Source organism: Pempheris klunzingeri, chromosome 23 (assembly GCF_042242105.1).
Source record: "Pempheris klunzingeri isolate RE-2024b chromosome 23, fPemKlu1.hap1, whole genome shotgun sequence".
Classification (NCBI taxonomy): Eukaryota; Metazoa; Chordata; class Actinopteri; order Acropomatiformes; family Pempheridae; genus Pempheris; species Pempheris klunzingeri.
The window spans coordinates 9,552,966-9,570,259 of record NC_092034.1 but is presented as its reverse complement, the minus strand read 5'-3'; the positions used below and the strand labels follow the sequence as shown (position 1 = coordinate 9,570,259).

The window sequence follows — 17,294 nt, the reverse complement described above, 5'->3', positions numbered from 1 at the left end:
GAAGTAGTGATTAATTAGATGAAAGTGCTTGCTGGATAGAAAGACTCTTCACCCTTGTGTTCTGAGTATGTGAATCAAGCCTTTATGGAGTGATGGCAAGGTACTTGATATTTGTTACTGGTGTGTACGCAAACATAAGGTTACTGTCCACTGGAAGTATATCACAAAGGGATCCACAGAGTTGCTGTGCTCTGCAGATTTCCCCCCATCTAGCGGCCAATTTATTAACTTTCAGCGTGTCAATACATCGTTACAGTGGGGAAGAAAAAAAGCAATATGCTGCTGCTCTGCAATGACTATTATCTTTTCCATTTCATCAGGTAGAAGTTGCATGCAGCTTCTCATTAAAAAACTACAACTAAAAAACGAAAACAAAAAACAAACGTTTCAAATATTCACCATGTCAGGTGGTTGATCTAGGAAAGTGCATTTATTACGACTACACTGTATCTGGTCGTCCCTCAGAGCTAATTTGTTAACACCAAAGAGCTAATTTCCCCCCAGGCATCACGGGCAGTTTGACTGACAGTTAGAAACTCGCATTTGCACGTTGCCGCCCCGCAAAAAAACACCATCAGTCTTTCCCCTCAGCTGGAATTTGCAAAGTGCGTGATGTGTTGCCAATTAATGTGTTCAAATGTGTGTCAGTGAATGCGAGCGGAGGCAAAACAAATGGCTGGCTCATTCGGCGTGTTGAATGGATATCTGGGTCCTGTCATAATGAGTAATGCTAATTGTCCTTAGCAGCATCATTGGTCAAAGTGTCAAAAGCCATCAAGTCGATTTGAGAAGTTTGTCACGATCGTTCCCGTGGTCGGCTCATGAATTCATCATTAAAGAGGCGCTATCTGTCATCCTGCTGCACATGCGTCAATAAGATGGCTTATTTAGTCTAATTTTTAAAGCTGTGGGACTTTTTCCGAAGTGCGTCTGACCACCTAGGCAGTGTAAGCAGCAGTGATTCCAATCCTCAAATTCATCTCATGCGGCACAAACATTGTTTTATTGATGCTGTTCTCTTAATCGCTCCATCCGCCGAGTTCCTTGACAGTTCTGCTCCTGGATAATTTTGCACTCCGCGTTAAAGCCTCTGAGATTTTTGCTTGCCTTAGGCCATAAGTAAATGTAATTTACTTGGGAGAACAATTTGCCTGAACTGTTTCTCACTTCAAGATAAATAATCCCTCATGCATTATTGAAAATGCTATATTTTCTCAGAGATCACTGGATTTCTCCCCCTTGTTGCAAAGTAGTCGCACAAGTGACTTCTTCTTTTTTTTTTTTTTTCCCCTTCAGAAAATGTCATTTGTTGCAAACTAGGAAGTGGGTGTGACAGGCTCCCATTGGTCTAATCAAATAACGGTATCCAGATTCATGCACTAATTAATCACTAGCTCTGGGGGCCGGACCCTTCCAGCGATTCTCGGTGGAAAAAAGAGACATTTGATCTGTTGAATCAGCTCCCTCGCCGTCTCCTCCTCTCTCTTCCATCTATCTTACATTAATTCAATGAAGTCAGAGTTCATTTAAATGCAACCCACCATCACACTCACACACACATTAACTTTTCAGTTTGTATCTTCTGCTACACAAACTCTCCTTTGAAAGAATAAAATATTGTATCTTCATATTCTAACAGCCTATGGATTTTTTTCTCTCCTTTTCTGGGAAGGTTTTTGGCACTTTGCCAGACTTTCCGGCTGGCTAATTGTAGATAGAATTATTATTTATTGGGAAACTATCTGCTGTGTGTGAGCTTTCGCACTCAAGCTGAAGCCCGGAGATGATCTAAAACCATGTTTCTCTTGTTGAGAGCTGTCACAAGTCCGCGACATCTGTTTATCCGAGTGATGTTGGCTCATTGAGTCAGACTCATTGTAATTATGTGTGGTGGTTGACCTTAACCCCTTCACCCTGACATGTTTTCTTCAGAGATGAAATGAAATACAAACTCCCCAAGGCCCCTGTTTTGTTACTAATGATGACTTTTAAATGTCATTGTTACTCTGCTCCGTCTGTGCTTCAGTGCCCGGTGGTTCAGAGACAGTAATGAGTCTTTGCCCTGTATCTGTGACCTAAGAATAAGCTTTGCTTTTAAACAGCAGAATTACTCCCTTCTCACTATTAAGCCTACAATCAAACCTCCAAACCATTTCCCCCTCGGTGTGGTTTTTAGAAGCTCTGCAGGGGAGCGACATTTTCCAAATGAACATTTTTCCCTCTGACCTTTCTGATGCCCTTTTTGGTGAGTAATTGCAGTTTTTGAAATATTCATTTGTGAGTTATGTCATTTGCAAGCATCATAATTAAAACCACTGCTCTGTGGTGTGAAAGTAATGGAAGTATCCAGTGTGACCCTCACAGTTTACTTTCCCCAAACTCCTACTTCTTTTTCCCCCCAATATTCAGCAGTGCACTTGTCTGACGAATTATCCAGGGAGAATCTGCAACGGAGAAAAAAGAGAGATACGCACTGCATATAAATACTCTTCTAAAGTATTATCCAGAAAGGGAGGGAGAGAGACGAATTGAACAGAGCATGGTAACTTAGATAAGAGGATGGACTTTCAATAAGACTATTTCAATTTTCGATAGCTCTGTCAATGATGTGTACAGGTAGACAGCGATACGTGCGAGCGGGGCAGGATGCTGGCTCTGGCACCCGAGGAATATGAGCCCTATCAATCACCGCCTCCGGGCACAAATGTAATTACACTACAGTTGTTGACTAGCCGGGTAATCTGAGACATCACTGGCATGCATTTACTCTCTAACATTAGGGGATTGCTGGTGCCCATGTTGACGGCACAATGCTCGCTACTCTCTCATGTGTTTTTAATGCTTCTTTTGGGGACGCTGGCATGAATAGAGCCCTTGCTTTAACAGGGTTGCATTATTATTGATTAGTATTCATTATTACTAACTAAGCTTTGTTATTTCATAATCACACAGGTCAAGATTTATGATGTAAGCTTGTATAATAGAAACCACTGAACAGGACTTCTTGGGTGTTTTTTTTCCGCACTTTGGGTGGCAGCTCTTTAAACGAGAAGAAATTCATGCACAAAGGCAGGAAGATCAATAATCAAAGCAACATTTGTGTTTTTCATTCATAGTCAATTGCTTTTAGTCAGTTGTCAGTTTTAAAGAAGTTTGGTGTGATCTAGACCAGTACTTTTCAGGGGGTGGAATAAATCTTCCTATTAAGAGGAAGATAATTGATAGCTTTCATCACCAGAATGAATGCAGTTATTTCAGTCTGATATGTTTCAATGGTAAGTGCGCTTTACTGTGTTGGGGCCTGAATGATCTATGAGAGAAAATGGAATGACACGATAATGCAGGGCTTCTTTTGTTGTTTCACCTGTCTCTGTGTTTTCTGTTATTGCTTATTGTCAGGGAGATTGTCAGAGATTGGAAGTGGTACCTGGATGACATTTGAAAATGGCAGATATTGTGTACTCTTACAAAAATGCAGTGGCCTGACCACTTATGTCTGTATGACGGATATCATTTTTTTACATTCTCAAAAACTACATGTGGGTATTTTTTTATCACAGGTAAAGTGTAAAAAACGTGGATGTTTTTCTATGTGAATCACAAGTAAGATATTGTCTCACATGTGATATGACATGGATCATTTCGGTTACATCGTCTGATGTTTCACATGCATTATCATGAAATATCTTAAGACCACATTAACCTATGTCATGTCAATGTTTGCATGTGAAATGTGTTTCATATGAAGTGAACGCCAATGTGCTTTTTGTAAGGATATACATGTAAGTTTGCTAGATGCACCTGTAGAAAAGTGTTTTTATTGTTTGTTGTAGCTTGTTTAAAACACTGCAATATGCTGACATTAATATTTCAGTGAAACCTTTTTCTTGGTTGAAAGTTTTAGGGCAATTAGTGGGAGATTTACCCAAATTGACTTTACAACTGGCCTAAGTTAAATTTACATTTTTTACACGTATTTTTAGTTTTCAGTGTAGTTTTTTTGGTCAGTTAGAATAACCTTGCTACCCAGTCTAACTTGGATAAAACAAACAAACAAAAAATCTGAATGAGATGGTATAGAATGAAAATCTGCCAGAAAATATTTTTAATTATCATAACCTGAATCACAACCATGTCATATACATCAAGAAAAAAGTAGCTGTAGAGACGTGAAAAATTTCCAATCTCAGGAATAAACGTGGAAGCTGAAATGCCTACATGTGTTCTTAACTACTGAATATGTGAAAGAAATATCTCGCTGTATAATGTTCACTTTATTGGTCACTGTAAAGAGTTGATAGGAGTCCCAGAGAATCTTGCGCACATGTCATTTAAAAAATGTTGCTTCATTTATTGTTGCCACTATTAATCCTGATATTGATTTCAGGTGATATCGCCTCACCCTATTTTCACACGTGGACACACTCTCCCCGTGCCTTTCTTTTTTTCCATCGTTCTGTCTGTCGTCCCTGATGAATGTCTGTGCTGCACGTCGTCCAGCGGTGGCTCTCACCGCTCAGACACTCGTCTGAGAGGATGTTTATAAAAATCTATAACTGCCACAGTCCTCCTACAGTCACTCGGGCCACTGTTTACGTTTCTCGCTCATTTTTTATTCTCGCTGTAAACACAGAACTCATCCAGTCTGTTGTGCACATGCCCGCTCGTGCGCGAGTGTGAGCCTCCACAGACATGCGTGGGCGTGCTTGCGCCTGTGTCAAAGAGAGGGAAAACAGCAACCTCCGAACTGCCGTTGCTCGGCCCCACTAGCCCTCCTGGCCATGTTGGCTTTGCGGTGAGCAGCAGATTTTTGCCAAACAGACTCTCAGTTTTGGCTTGAGGCTGTGAGCACCTTTTGACCCTCTGCCTCCTGCTTAACTGAAGTGCATTGTGTCACCTTAAAAGACAAAGCATGAAGCAGCTCTTGTGGTTCATTTTCTTGTGTGAAAGGAAATTGTAACAATTTACATGCACTCTGCTCTGGTCTCTTTGTCTCTGCATTTCTGTCTCCCTCTAATTTCTCAGTTGAATGCCCATGTAATGAATGCTTATTTTCTCACAGCCAAATGCAAACACCATGTCTATTTTCTTATGTTTGATCTGTGTCAATCTCACACTCTCTTTCCACAACTCACGGCCTCTCAAGGGCCCCTGCGGTATTGCTCATCCTCCACCTCCAAACAACCAGCATCTTGCCCGCCCACACTCTGTAGACCAGGGTGGACGACCTTTTCTCATATGTCTCAGTGTCAGACCTTTTGATTGCAGGCCCTCCCATCTGTTCTTGTATTTTCCTGTAGGAATACACTTGACTTTTTTATGGTCTCAGCGAACCCTTACTCCAGGATGAAGCTGTTTTCATACTTAAGTGCAGAAATCCTTTAACCAAAGTAGAAAAGGCAGGAATCAGAATAACACATTCTTACATTCTGCCCCCCCCTCCTCTTCTGCAGCCTTCAGTCGAGCACCCATCCCCATGGCGGTGGTGAGGAGGGAGCTGTCGTGCGAGAGCTACCCCATCGAGCTGCGCTGCCCGGGCACAGACGTCATCATGATTGAGAGCGCCAACTACGGCCGCACCGATGACAAGATCTGTGACGCAGACCCAGCACAGATGGAAAACACGCGGTGTTACCTGCCAGATGCATACAAGATCATGTCTCAAAGGTAAGGACGTGTCACCGGACAACAGGTCCTCCTTAATGTTAAGCGTTAAGTCAAACAACATATGTGTGACGTGACATATATGTGCTTGTTGAAAAAAACGGGTAAAATAAACATTGTGTATGAAGGTTAATAGGCTGCGGGGCTATGGTGTGATCCAGTTAGGAAGTTTATGGTACATCTTCTTGTTTCCACAAAGTCATCCAAAAGTAGTTCTGCCAGGATATCCACAGAAGTCTTATTAAATGGTCTTCCATTTGATTTGGAAAAATTAAGGAAAAGTAACAGTCACAGGGGTTATCAGGGCAGCGAGGGAGCACCTACGCAGTTGTACATGTGTGTGACAAAGAAAGCTGTGTTTATGTACACGTATGTGCTGTGTAGTGTCCACAGATGTGTTGATCAGGTTTATATTTTCCCTTATTTTCCAGCCTTGGAGTGTGATAATTGATCTGTTGGCAGTTTCAGGGCAGACCATTAGTTGTCTGTATGTGTGAGATGTGGTCAGATCTTTTGGATGCAATTATTTGTGCAACCTGCACTTTGACAGCGTTTGAATTTCTTCAGGTTAGTTGAGACGGCAGAAGTGGGGATGTGGTTACAGGAAAGTATATAGTTTAATTTAGTTTATATATATAAAAAAGTGTAACATAAGCATTATAAGCATTTATACTCAGATGTCTCTGTCTAGGAAAAGTGACATGAAGTCTCACCAATTAGGTGAAATGAGTCAGTTAAGGTATGAGTTCATCTCAAGTGATACAGCTTATTGCAGCATGTACCACGCAGTTACCTGGATTTAGAGGAAAATTACCAGACTGTCTGCAAGCTTTTTTATTCTGAGATACAAGCTTAAAAATTGCTTTGGACTGTTGTTGTACTCTTGTAGGACAGTGTTTGTTGGTCTTGGTCTTTACTCACTCTAAGGCTTATTTGAACTCTTGATTATGTTCGTTTTTAGACTGGAGTGGCTTTGGCATTCCTGTCTATATTTTTTTGCATCAGGGCTGGGCAATAATATGGTATTACTTTATAATTTTACTAATTTCTGTTGTCCTAATTACTGATTTCAACCAAATTGTAATCATTAACCACCAAAAAGTCCTGTGTGGTTGTTTTGAACATGTGAAGGGGTTTTTATTTCAAGTATTTCATAAACACTAGAGCACAATGCATTGCTTTAAATATTTTAAAGTGTATATGTTTGCTCTGCTGTGGAAATGGTATACATTTTTCATTGTTGTTGTCTTAAAAAGGTCTTAACATTAAATATGCTTACAAAAAGTGTGCAGAAAAGTGTTCATCCTCTTCTGAAAAATGTTAAATATTTAGTATCATCAATTTATTAAAGTATCACCATTTTATTTATTTAAACTTATATTTCCTGAGGCAAAAAGAAGTAGAATTCGAATTTCGGTTAAACTTTGATATATATCTAGGGTCGAAACACATGTTTACATACTGTAGGTGATTCACATTAAGGGTTACAATCAAACCTCTTTTGTATCTAGTCATTTTAAAGCTCTTTAGATAATGACACTAAATGACGGTAATAAAAAGGGCTTGTTTGTAGTCGTATTTAGAATAAAGGAATACGAATATTTTCATGTATGAATATGTACACACACAGCCACACTTACAAGCACAAGGCATGTGCTATTAATGCTGTAGAACAATTGACTCAAGTGGCTGTGTCTGTTAAAAAATCGAGAAAACATCATCAGATATTCAGTTAATGAGATGACGCTGTAATTCACACCTGAGGTCTGCCGAAATGGAATATAATGGGGCTCTACTCAAGACGTGTTTTTCTTCATGAAGCACCTGTATTTATTGATCTTGCTTCAGAGAATATGGACATCTAATGGCTTTGTGGAAAAATGGTATGCAATGTCGCACACAGTATCTCAGTGATTTGTCTTGTGCGATAAATACAAGGACTGGCCCTTGAGATTTGTAGAAAGTAGAAAACACTATGTTTATACAGTAAAGTCAGTACTGTTTGAAAATGAATACAAAAGCCCTCCTTTACGTAGTTTTGTGGCTTTGTGACATTTGCCTGTTACGGATTCATTGGGTGAAGAATCCCAGTAAGCCATAAGCGCGTTCAAACCGAAGGTTCACCATACCTGGCTACTACTCTACATCAGTCGTAAATTTGGTCTGACACAAATCAATGTTCATTTGAAATTATATGAATACATTATCAGTCATTTGTCAAAATAAAAATGTGCTGGATGAGCTTCGCTGCCAGATGTGAGTCTTGTTTTTAGAATTATGACCCTGTTGTGCAGAAACCGGGACATGGAGACCTATTTGTCAGGGCAGATAGAGTATAGTCTTACTGTGCTTTGGCTTTTCCAGTATAATGGATTGCTAGCATTAAGGTAATATATACACAAGTTTCGGGGGTTTTAACCAAGTAGTCTGGATTCAAGAAAATGCAGAGCTTAAGGCGAATGTGGTGTGGATATATGTATATCCAGTCTAGTCCAGCCTTTGTTGACTTATTGCAGCACTTAGAAGGGCTGGACTTGATCTAAATTGCTACTCTGAGTTAACGTTTGTCCACTTCTTTTTATATCCAACGCTTTAGTTCCACATAGGACGGACCCCTTTGAGAATACTAATGGACCTTTGGGCTTTATCAAACAATTGCTCCTGGCTTTTTACTTTGGTACCATAGAGTTTAGATAATCAGCTGTGCGAAAAGCAGCTGATGGTAAAAAGAGCCAGTTTGAAGCATGTTGTCAGATAATTGATGCACCCTGTAGCTCCCTTGTTCTCCAGCCGCCCACTCAGACTAAAAATCCCTGCTGGAATGAATCAACGGGTCCTGCTACTGTCAAGAGCACAAAACTAACATAAAGTACTAGGGAAAAGCAAGTCTTTTTAGCATCTCGTCGCTACTGGGGGTGTTTCAATGATGCTAAAAGGTAACTACAACCCAATTCAGAGCCAGAGCACTTTATCTTGGGAGAGGAAGTTGCTAAGTAGATGAAAGGTGTGGGCGGTATGAATTGAGAATGGGTGGGGAGGAATGGTGCCAAATTAGGGACAGGGTGAGAGGGTACAATGATATTTGTGGCTGTAGCGACACAGCTACACATTAGCATTCGAAGGTTAGCACAACAAACGAGTGCCACCCCCGACTATTTCATTGTCGAGCTGTCAGAGCCGTTGCTAGGCACCTGCGGCTAAGCTCATTAGGGTTAAAAAAAAAAAAAAAAAAAAAGCGAACAAAATAGAAACAAGCAATCTGAACAGGGAAAGTCTTCAAAGACTGATGATAAAGCCGAGGTTAATGCACAAAGATTTGACTCGATACATTTGTTTTTACAGATATATTCTGTGTGATCTGAGTGAGGATAATGTTTGAAAGAATGAACTTCAGATTAATGTCACTTGTTGGTATGTCTTAGTTAATTTAGTGTTGCTTTCTCTTTTTAAATTACAATGAACTTGTTTTGCAGATTTGTGGCCTGTAAGCCAACATGGGTGCAATTCTTACATTTATTTTTTTCTTCAGTAGCCTGTGTGCCTTATCATCTTCAATGAGTTGATATCAGCAGTGGTGCAAGCTCAGTCTTTCATTAATATTTTAGCTGGATTTTCCTCCCTTGTCTCGTACTTTTCTGTCTCCTTTCTGCACCTCTATTGATCCTGCAGTATGTTTACATGCACACTATAACCCAATCACTGGAAACAACCCAAACAATGTAATAGTGTGATTAAAGCATTTACATGATTCACAGTAACCTGATTTCCCCAATAATTGTGGTTTCCATGGGTGGCTTGATTACAGAGCTGATGTCTGGAAGGATATGTTGTAGACTGCAGAAAACAAACAGACGGAAATGGGCAGATTCGTTGTTGTTTGTGGGGGTGACTACATAAATCCTCCACTGTTTGTGTTGACACTATAGTCGGAATCAGTATTGTATTTTTAAAGCAGATACCAATGCTGTTATCGTGCAATCACAATATCGTTTTCCACAAAATGTCAACATGCAGTTTTGACAATGATGCTTTCAATTTTTTTGTTTTTACTTATTTATTTTTTCATTGCAACAAAAAATAAGAATAAACTGATATTCAAACAATGCAATGGCGACTGATATATACCCCCTGAAAGGTTTTATAAAACAGGCATTATACATTTAGAGAACCCATTTGTTAATTGAAATGTGAATTCTAAAATTGCAGTTTGATTGATGTCTTTTACAGAGAAATTATTGGTTTTCTGTTGTTACGAAATGGTCAAATGTGTTGATTCCTTGTATTTTTACTGCTACAACTGTGTGTTTTAGCATGTGGTGTGGAATTGGGACACAGCAGAGTCCGCAGGATTGGCGACTAATCTAATCTGATTATGTTTACTGTAATTACAATCTTAATTTAACAAAGATAAACTGGTTAAGGTGCAATGATCTGGGCATTACCTTAAAATCTAATTGGCATTCTTGTGAATGCACTGATAGTATTTTCCTCTTGTGGGACTCTGCCCCCTTTTCCCCCTCGCCTGTGTACCACCTGCCTCTCCTGCTGGCACCAGTTAAGTCGTGTTGACTGGCAAGCGTGGTCGTTAGCATTCACATCCCGTCTGAAGATGAGCCACGCTGTTGCCGGCTTAGTCTGTGTGCCAGGCTCACATCCATCACCGGCAAATGCCCAGCCATGTCACCGGCTCTCGCGAGCTGTCAATATACATTTAGGCAGCTCAATCCCCCTTCTCCCCCAGCCCCTGAGAGCGCTCCATTGATATTCAGCTATCAAACCCAAGCGCTACCTTTTTCAGCGTTTAGCGCACTTATGAAGGTGTATACTGGGCTACTTCTGCAAGGTGCTTGGTTCCATTAAAGTCCTTTAAGTGAGAGCTAATAGCCCCCTGTACCTGAGTGATAGCACACCACTGAGCTTGTGAGTGCTGTAATGCATCTCAAAATGAAGGTTGTCTCGCACCATGCTGTGACAGGATGAAATGAATGGGTCCCTTTCATTAGCCATTCCTCCCTTTGTGTTGTGCACATCATGGCTGTGCAGAATCCACAGCACATAAACACGTCACCTATAGTTGGTGCCATGCTGCAAGCTAGATAGAGGCCAGTGATGCTGTAATTCACACGTTACCAAGGATTAATTTAGCTCAATTTTGAGGACATTTGCATAGCGTGTACACACATACTCCAGCCTGTGATTTTGCAATCATTGCTATTCCCCTGTGGGATATTTTTGGAGCTCATTGTTTGGAAGCTGAGGCGTCTGTTGAATCTGCCTTTCTTCAAAACATGTATAGATCTAGTGCCATTCGCCACTGTTAGAAATCACTGGAGAGGCCAGGCACTTGTGCTATCAAACAACAGTGACCCTTTTCTCATCAGAGCCCCAGTGTTTCTCTCCTCCCTTTTTTTGTGTTCCCCTTTTCCTTTCCCCAAGGCGGTGTGGCCTTCACGGCCAGTAATTACAGGCTATATCAAAGCTATATATCACCTTATATCTCAGTAGACCTCAGCAGACACCTTTAGGGACAGCTGATAGCATTGTGGCAGGCTTGTGCATGACCCCTGAAGGAGAAAAGCAGGTCAGGAAGGAGCAACCCCCCACCTCCTACCAAACACATACAGCAAAACACTGTCCAAACTCTCCTTTTGTATCACTTTATTTTGTTTTTTTCAGTCTCTCTGGGATTCTTTCCATTGCTATGTACTACACTTGTCATTTCAAGGAACAAAGAAGAACAAAACACATTTTTTTTTGTCGACCAGCGTTTTGTGTTGATGCACATACAAATGATGAAGGTTAATAGATATCACAGCTTGATGAGTCTCTGGAGGACAATAAAACTAAACTAGCACAACCTGTGATTTGAACCTGCTGGCCTCGTGACAGTTGACATTTGACAACCTTCCTGTTAATGACGTTTATGCGGGAAATAAAGGCATCCAGGCCATTATTTACTTCACCACACTTGGGCTGGAATCCATGAGACAAATGACTCTCCCGCTAGATGAAAACATGTGCTGACAGAGGGACAAGAATGATTGAGGGATAAGACGGGGAAAGCAGATGGGAGGATCCTTTTTCCTTTGCTGATGATCTTCCCCATACGTTCCAGTTCTCATTATCCTTGGCTTTTGACCTTATTTCAGAGTTGAAGGATTTGATGAGATATTTGTTTGAGCAGGAGAGTAGGATTAACTGAAGAATCCCCTTTGGTTCTTTTGCCCATCTTCATTTAAATCCCCTCATTTCAAGATGTTATGGGTGTAGGTTTTTCTGGGAAGAAAACGCAAATTCTGAGATGCATCCATGCATCGCTCAATTACCAAAAATACTAAGGAGATGAAGATTTATACCCATAAAATTCCTTTTAACACATAAGATAACATTATTCCTAAAGCAGCAAAGGAAAATACTCAAAATTTGTCAATCAGGCTAAGCGGTAGTGAAACATAAATAAACATACAAAACACAAACATGATGGTTGTAATTCCAAACAGCTTAAAACACAAGCACATGCCTACCTGTCCTCACTTGCCCTCAGCTCTGAGGGTGGCTCGGCGCATATGAGAGCCTGACCATCTGCCTCATACTCTCTCGCATATCCCTTGTCTCAGTTTGGTTTGTAGGGTTTTGTGCTTAGATGTGTGCAGCATAGATAGTTTTACCTTTGCATATTCAAAAAGGACACTACATGAAAGAAAATTAAATAAAAGATCAAACCTTTAATCAATGTGTACAGATATCAGTGTTTATCAGAAAAATGAAATGATTACATTATGGAAGGGCATCATAAGATGTCATTTGGCTATTTGCATGTTTTGCTTGCATTAAAGAAAGCCGAAACAGTATATTCACATAGTAGCCTTATTATAATCTTTAATATAAGCAAGTAGACCGCTGCCATTGACATTAAGACAGAGCTTATCATGCTGAGCAGCTGTGAGAGTAATAGCATCATTGTTCATGCGTGACTCCCAAAGCCCTATCACAAGTGGACGTCCTTTTTTTTAAAGTTGAGGTTTGCATAAACATTTAACTGCCCAAACAATGAGATGTCAAATGCTTTAATTTCATGGCTTTCATGTTGAAGTGCAAATATCACGCAGGTTCTGCTTTAAATTAAAAAGTTCTATTAGGCAGATTGTAATAAAAGGGGCTTTGTAGCACTTAATTATATGGAATGATCCAGTGCTGCTACCCCTGCTACTATTAGTGATTTCATTCCAACTGTGCCATCCAACCTCGAAACACAATATGAAATATTTGTATATATGTACACTTTACACCATTTTCTTAACAGCATATCAGATTATATTAAGTGCATATTTTACATTAGTCACTCAGCAGAGTATCTATGAGGTCCTGACTACAAGCTTTTTCTGCCAGCCTGTCTCTATTTATGTGGGAGTCATTGGTTTGTCTTGCTTACTCTTGGTTGGAGGCTGTTTTTCCATGATACAATTATGTGTTGAGCACCTGACAATTACAGAACAAAAACATGACCGATGAGCGCAGCGGGGGACAACTGTCTGTTGTAATGGTATGAACAAATAGAGAATGGTGGGTGGTTTTGCAGCCAGCATTAATATGCAGAAGGGTATTAATAAAAGCTCAGACAGAAAGGGAAGATAAAGACTCCCTTTTGCTATAAAGCAAACATGCAAAGTAATAAACACATTTCGAAGTTCTCTGGATTACTGTAGGAATTTAAACCGCCTTCCCATCTGTGCATGTTTGCCTCCTGCCCTTGCGTAACCCTCTTTCTGTAAAGACTTTTTAAATTAAAGAGGTTTATTTCTTCCACTTTCTATTATTTTCCTGCATTGGATGACATCACCTGACATTCATTATCTTGTCTCATTTTTCAGCCCCTTCCTGCCTCCAACCCTACTCCAATCCTCTTTGATAAGAACCTGCCGCATTCAATTTTGGCCAATTAGTTGCTGTAAATTTCAAGCTGGCAGCCTATCCAGTCAGCCCAGGTCTCCAGACGTGGCCATACAATACTCTGTGGTGATTAGACGGAAAAGGAAACCCGGGTTGGCAAATGGGAAATGTTTAAGGACATCTCCCCATACGAAGCGGATTGGTATATCTCTGGAGATGGAGATAAAAGCGGAGCGGATCGACTCCAACCATGCCAGTGGTTTGAATCGACCGTAACTGTGTCCATTTTTGGATTCTGAGCTGAATGCCCCATAGACTTTGTTGTGCCCCTATAAATTGAGCGCTTTGCCAACGAATCTAGAAGTTTTCAGGGAGTTTCCAGGGAGTTTTCCAAAAAAAAAGAGTATTTTCGGCCCCCTTCATATTACCCTCAGGAAGCTTTGGCTTGGTCATAGGGTCTTTTGGTGTCAGATTAATAGCCGTCACAGTGGTGGCTCACTAAACATGGGGTTTAGGCTCAGTCCATTTGTCAGCTAGGGGAGTGAGTTTCACTTGGATGAGTGCAAACAGTAAAGAAAGGGCTAATTCAGACAGGAGCAGGTGGTTAGTCAGTGCAGGGAGCAGACTAGGCTTTTTCCCTCCCTCTATCTGATATTTGCCCTTCTCTGAGCTCCATAGTCTTTCATCCTTGTTCTTCTAGTTTTCTGCTTCTTCTTTTTTTAATTGGCAGGTGGGAGTCGGCAACATACACATTTGATGTCTACTGCTCTATCTCTTTCTTCTGCCCTGAAGCACTGGATCCATTTTTTTTCCTCCAACATAGAGAGGGCATGCAACTTCTACTGACCTTTTAATAACTTTCCTGGCTATTCATCATCTCTCCCCCAAGATAAAAACAACATCCTTTCATGGCTCATTTTTACAATGAGTTCCAAAACTTACTGCGGTTCTTTCATCCCCTCAGTCTCCCACTTTGCCATAAAACAACTTTCCTCTGATGGTTTTCCTTCAGATTAACATCTGCAGTTGTTGAGATACAATATATTAATTAAGGGTCTGGCTGGAAGAAGTCTCAAGTCAGCTTGAGGAATGTTAAACTAACCTGAGTTCCCACAGTACTGCGGTCATATGATGCAAGGGAACAGCTCATTACCGTCATCACTGCAATGTATTAATATAGTTGAAACAATTAATAAAAGCCAAATCGTGTTGAAGCCTAACTATTTTCATATTTAATTAAAAAGTAATTTTGGAGATTGTTTTATTACTAAATGGTAAAACAAACCACAGTGATATGTTGCTTTTTCATCGCGGTAAAAAAAGCCACACCATCACAGTCCTTATGTTGATTTATGACCAGCTGATATTTCCTACTTATTGAGGAAATGTTCCTTGTATGTACCACTTCCTAGCCCATCCATTGGTATTTTTGTGCCCTGGGCAGCTAGCATGGCGAAACGAGTTGATTGTGTGGTGATTCCATCAGGGAGGTTATGAAATGTGGGATAGAAATGCATCACAATCACAGAATATTGCTAAATTTTGTCAAAAAATACTTCAGGCATACTTAAACCAGAAGTAGCATTTAGATTAAACATAAAAGATCATTTTTACACACTTTTTTATGTCATTATTACGAGACATTTGGTGAACATTAATGATTCTTACTATTACCTAACAACCACATTCAGCAGACGCAACCAGCGCCAGAGTGCTACAGAATAACCACTCCGCGCATTCATGTTATCTTGATATTCACTCATTTTAAGCTTTACAAACCATCAGTTTTAGGAGATGATGACTTCCTGAGGGATACATTAATGGACATACAGTTCAAAGTGAAAACTCTTAAGTCAATTTGAAAGTTCCCTCTTTTCATCACTGAACGATCTCGGGGCTGTTTGTTCCCACCAGTCTTCTCTCCATATCCTCATCCAAAAATCCTGGGTTGCCAGGGGCAACAGCTGCGTGAGTCACAACCTTCCTTTCAACTTGTCTGGCAAAGCTAGCATTGCATTTATAATTGCTGGAATGCATTTTAAATGGCAGTATAATGTTATGCAGCGGAATTATGATTGTAGTGGTTTTGATTAAATTTGATAGGGATGAGCAGACAATTTGTCTATGGAGAAGAAAAAAAAATCAACAACTCTCTCTGGATAGCCATGTAAACAGGATTATTGTGGGGAATTGTTTGTTTATGCAATCATATAAACAGCTTCAACAAAAAAACTTCAGTCTTAGTTTTGGCAGCAGCGGCGTTATCGCTGCATATGAAAGTAAGCATATCTAAATTAATCCAACCTTATTAATCACTTAAATGAAACAATGGCAAACATCAAACTAATGTAATACATAATTCATTAATACAGAATCGGTGTGCAACTGAGGATCATTGAGAAGCCATATGAAAGTTTCAGTGTCTCCGCAGACACAAAGGCACCTGCCTTTAGTGATATGTATTCGCACCTTGCCACTCTGAACCTCCCAGATAACAAAATTATTTTCCTCCCCACACTTTGATCTCTATTGGGGGAGCCATCTTTGTCAATCACCGCTGCGTTTGGCAGAGCTGTTTTAAAATGTATGAGATCAGTAATGTGGCTGCCCGGGAAGATCATCATTAATCACCGCACCTACACTGGTAGTTATATTCCACTTCGTCCAACCTTTTGGTGCATAACTCACTGTGCTTACAGTATATTCATGAATACAACAACTACCTTTAGATACACACTCACAGCACATGCTCCAGTGTAGGTTGACAAACAAAGCTTTTCTTGGATTTGGCTTTCAGACCCTCCTTCCAACCAGTGGACTGGGCTTTGGTGAACAGGTGTTTCTCCAATGGGCCAGAATTTACTAAAATTAATCAATTTACTAAAGTAGGGTCCTCCATGATTCATTGCACTGTGCTGATGAATCATGTTTTATAAGCCACGTTCAATGGATTTGGGCTGTAATCTAAATCATTTTGCCACTGATTTTGGAGCACTGAGTCATTGCTAAGCACTGTAGCTTTTTGTTAACCTTCCAAGTGTCAGATACTTTGGTTCCATAATAAGAGGGCACAGCTTTCTAGTTTGTTGCTGAAGCAGTACAACTATGGCTTCCCAGCATTTGTCATGGATATTTAAAACGTGTGATTGCTCTCTGGGTTTTCTGTCTTTGTGAAGAGTGATGTTTGTCATCTGGCTTGGTTGGCGTTGAACATTGCTTGAAAGTCACAAATGTCTGAGAGGTTAGCCTGCGATGAGGTACTGTAGTCCCAATGAAATAGTGGATGGCTCAAACTGCATGACTGGGAAAGCATCAAGTTATTGCTCAGCCCAGCATTACCATGCACTTCCTACCTCTCTTAATCCTGCTATCCTCTCCTCTCTGTCTCTTTCCCCGTCCTCTCAATTACTGTTCGACTCTGAATCCCTCTTGCCTTCCTTAGCACTCATCTTCCAATGTCTCTGTTTCTTTTATTTCACTTTAATGTTTCCCTTTTTCTTTGTGTCTTTGTCACATCACCCTTTTTCTAATAGGCTTATGCTGGGCATGAATGAGTAGCCGCAATCCTAAGTCTCCTGTTGCTGTACTTGCGAGGGCAGTGAAAGTGGGATCTACATTCACGCCGCATGCCCTCTAACCTTGGCAAGACGAAATCAAGGGAGCGAGACAAGGAGCAGTTTCACCTTGTTTCCTTTGTGACTCTCTGATGGCTGCACACGGTTAGCACCTCACAAAGGACC

The 17,294-nt window shown here is 40.5% G+C and overlaps 1 protein-coding gene across 3 annotated transcripts in view; it reads left to right on the top strand.

The window, feature by feature from the left end:
* The window catches only part of LOC139222593 (adhesion G protein-coupled receptor L3-like), a 141,957-nt gene that overhangs the window by 15,522 nt on the left and 109,141 nt on the right, over positions 1-17,294 (top strand). For all 3 annotated transcript variants that reach the window (XM_070854397.1, XM_070854396.1, XM_070854394.1), the window contains exon 2: positions 5,454-5,667. In XM_070854397.1, the coding sequence (XP_070710498.1) occupies positions 5,454-5,667 (214 nt within the window). The remainder of the gene's footprint in view (positions 1-5,453; positions 5,668-17,294) is intronic.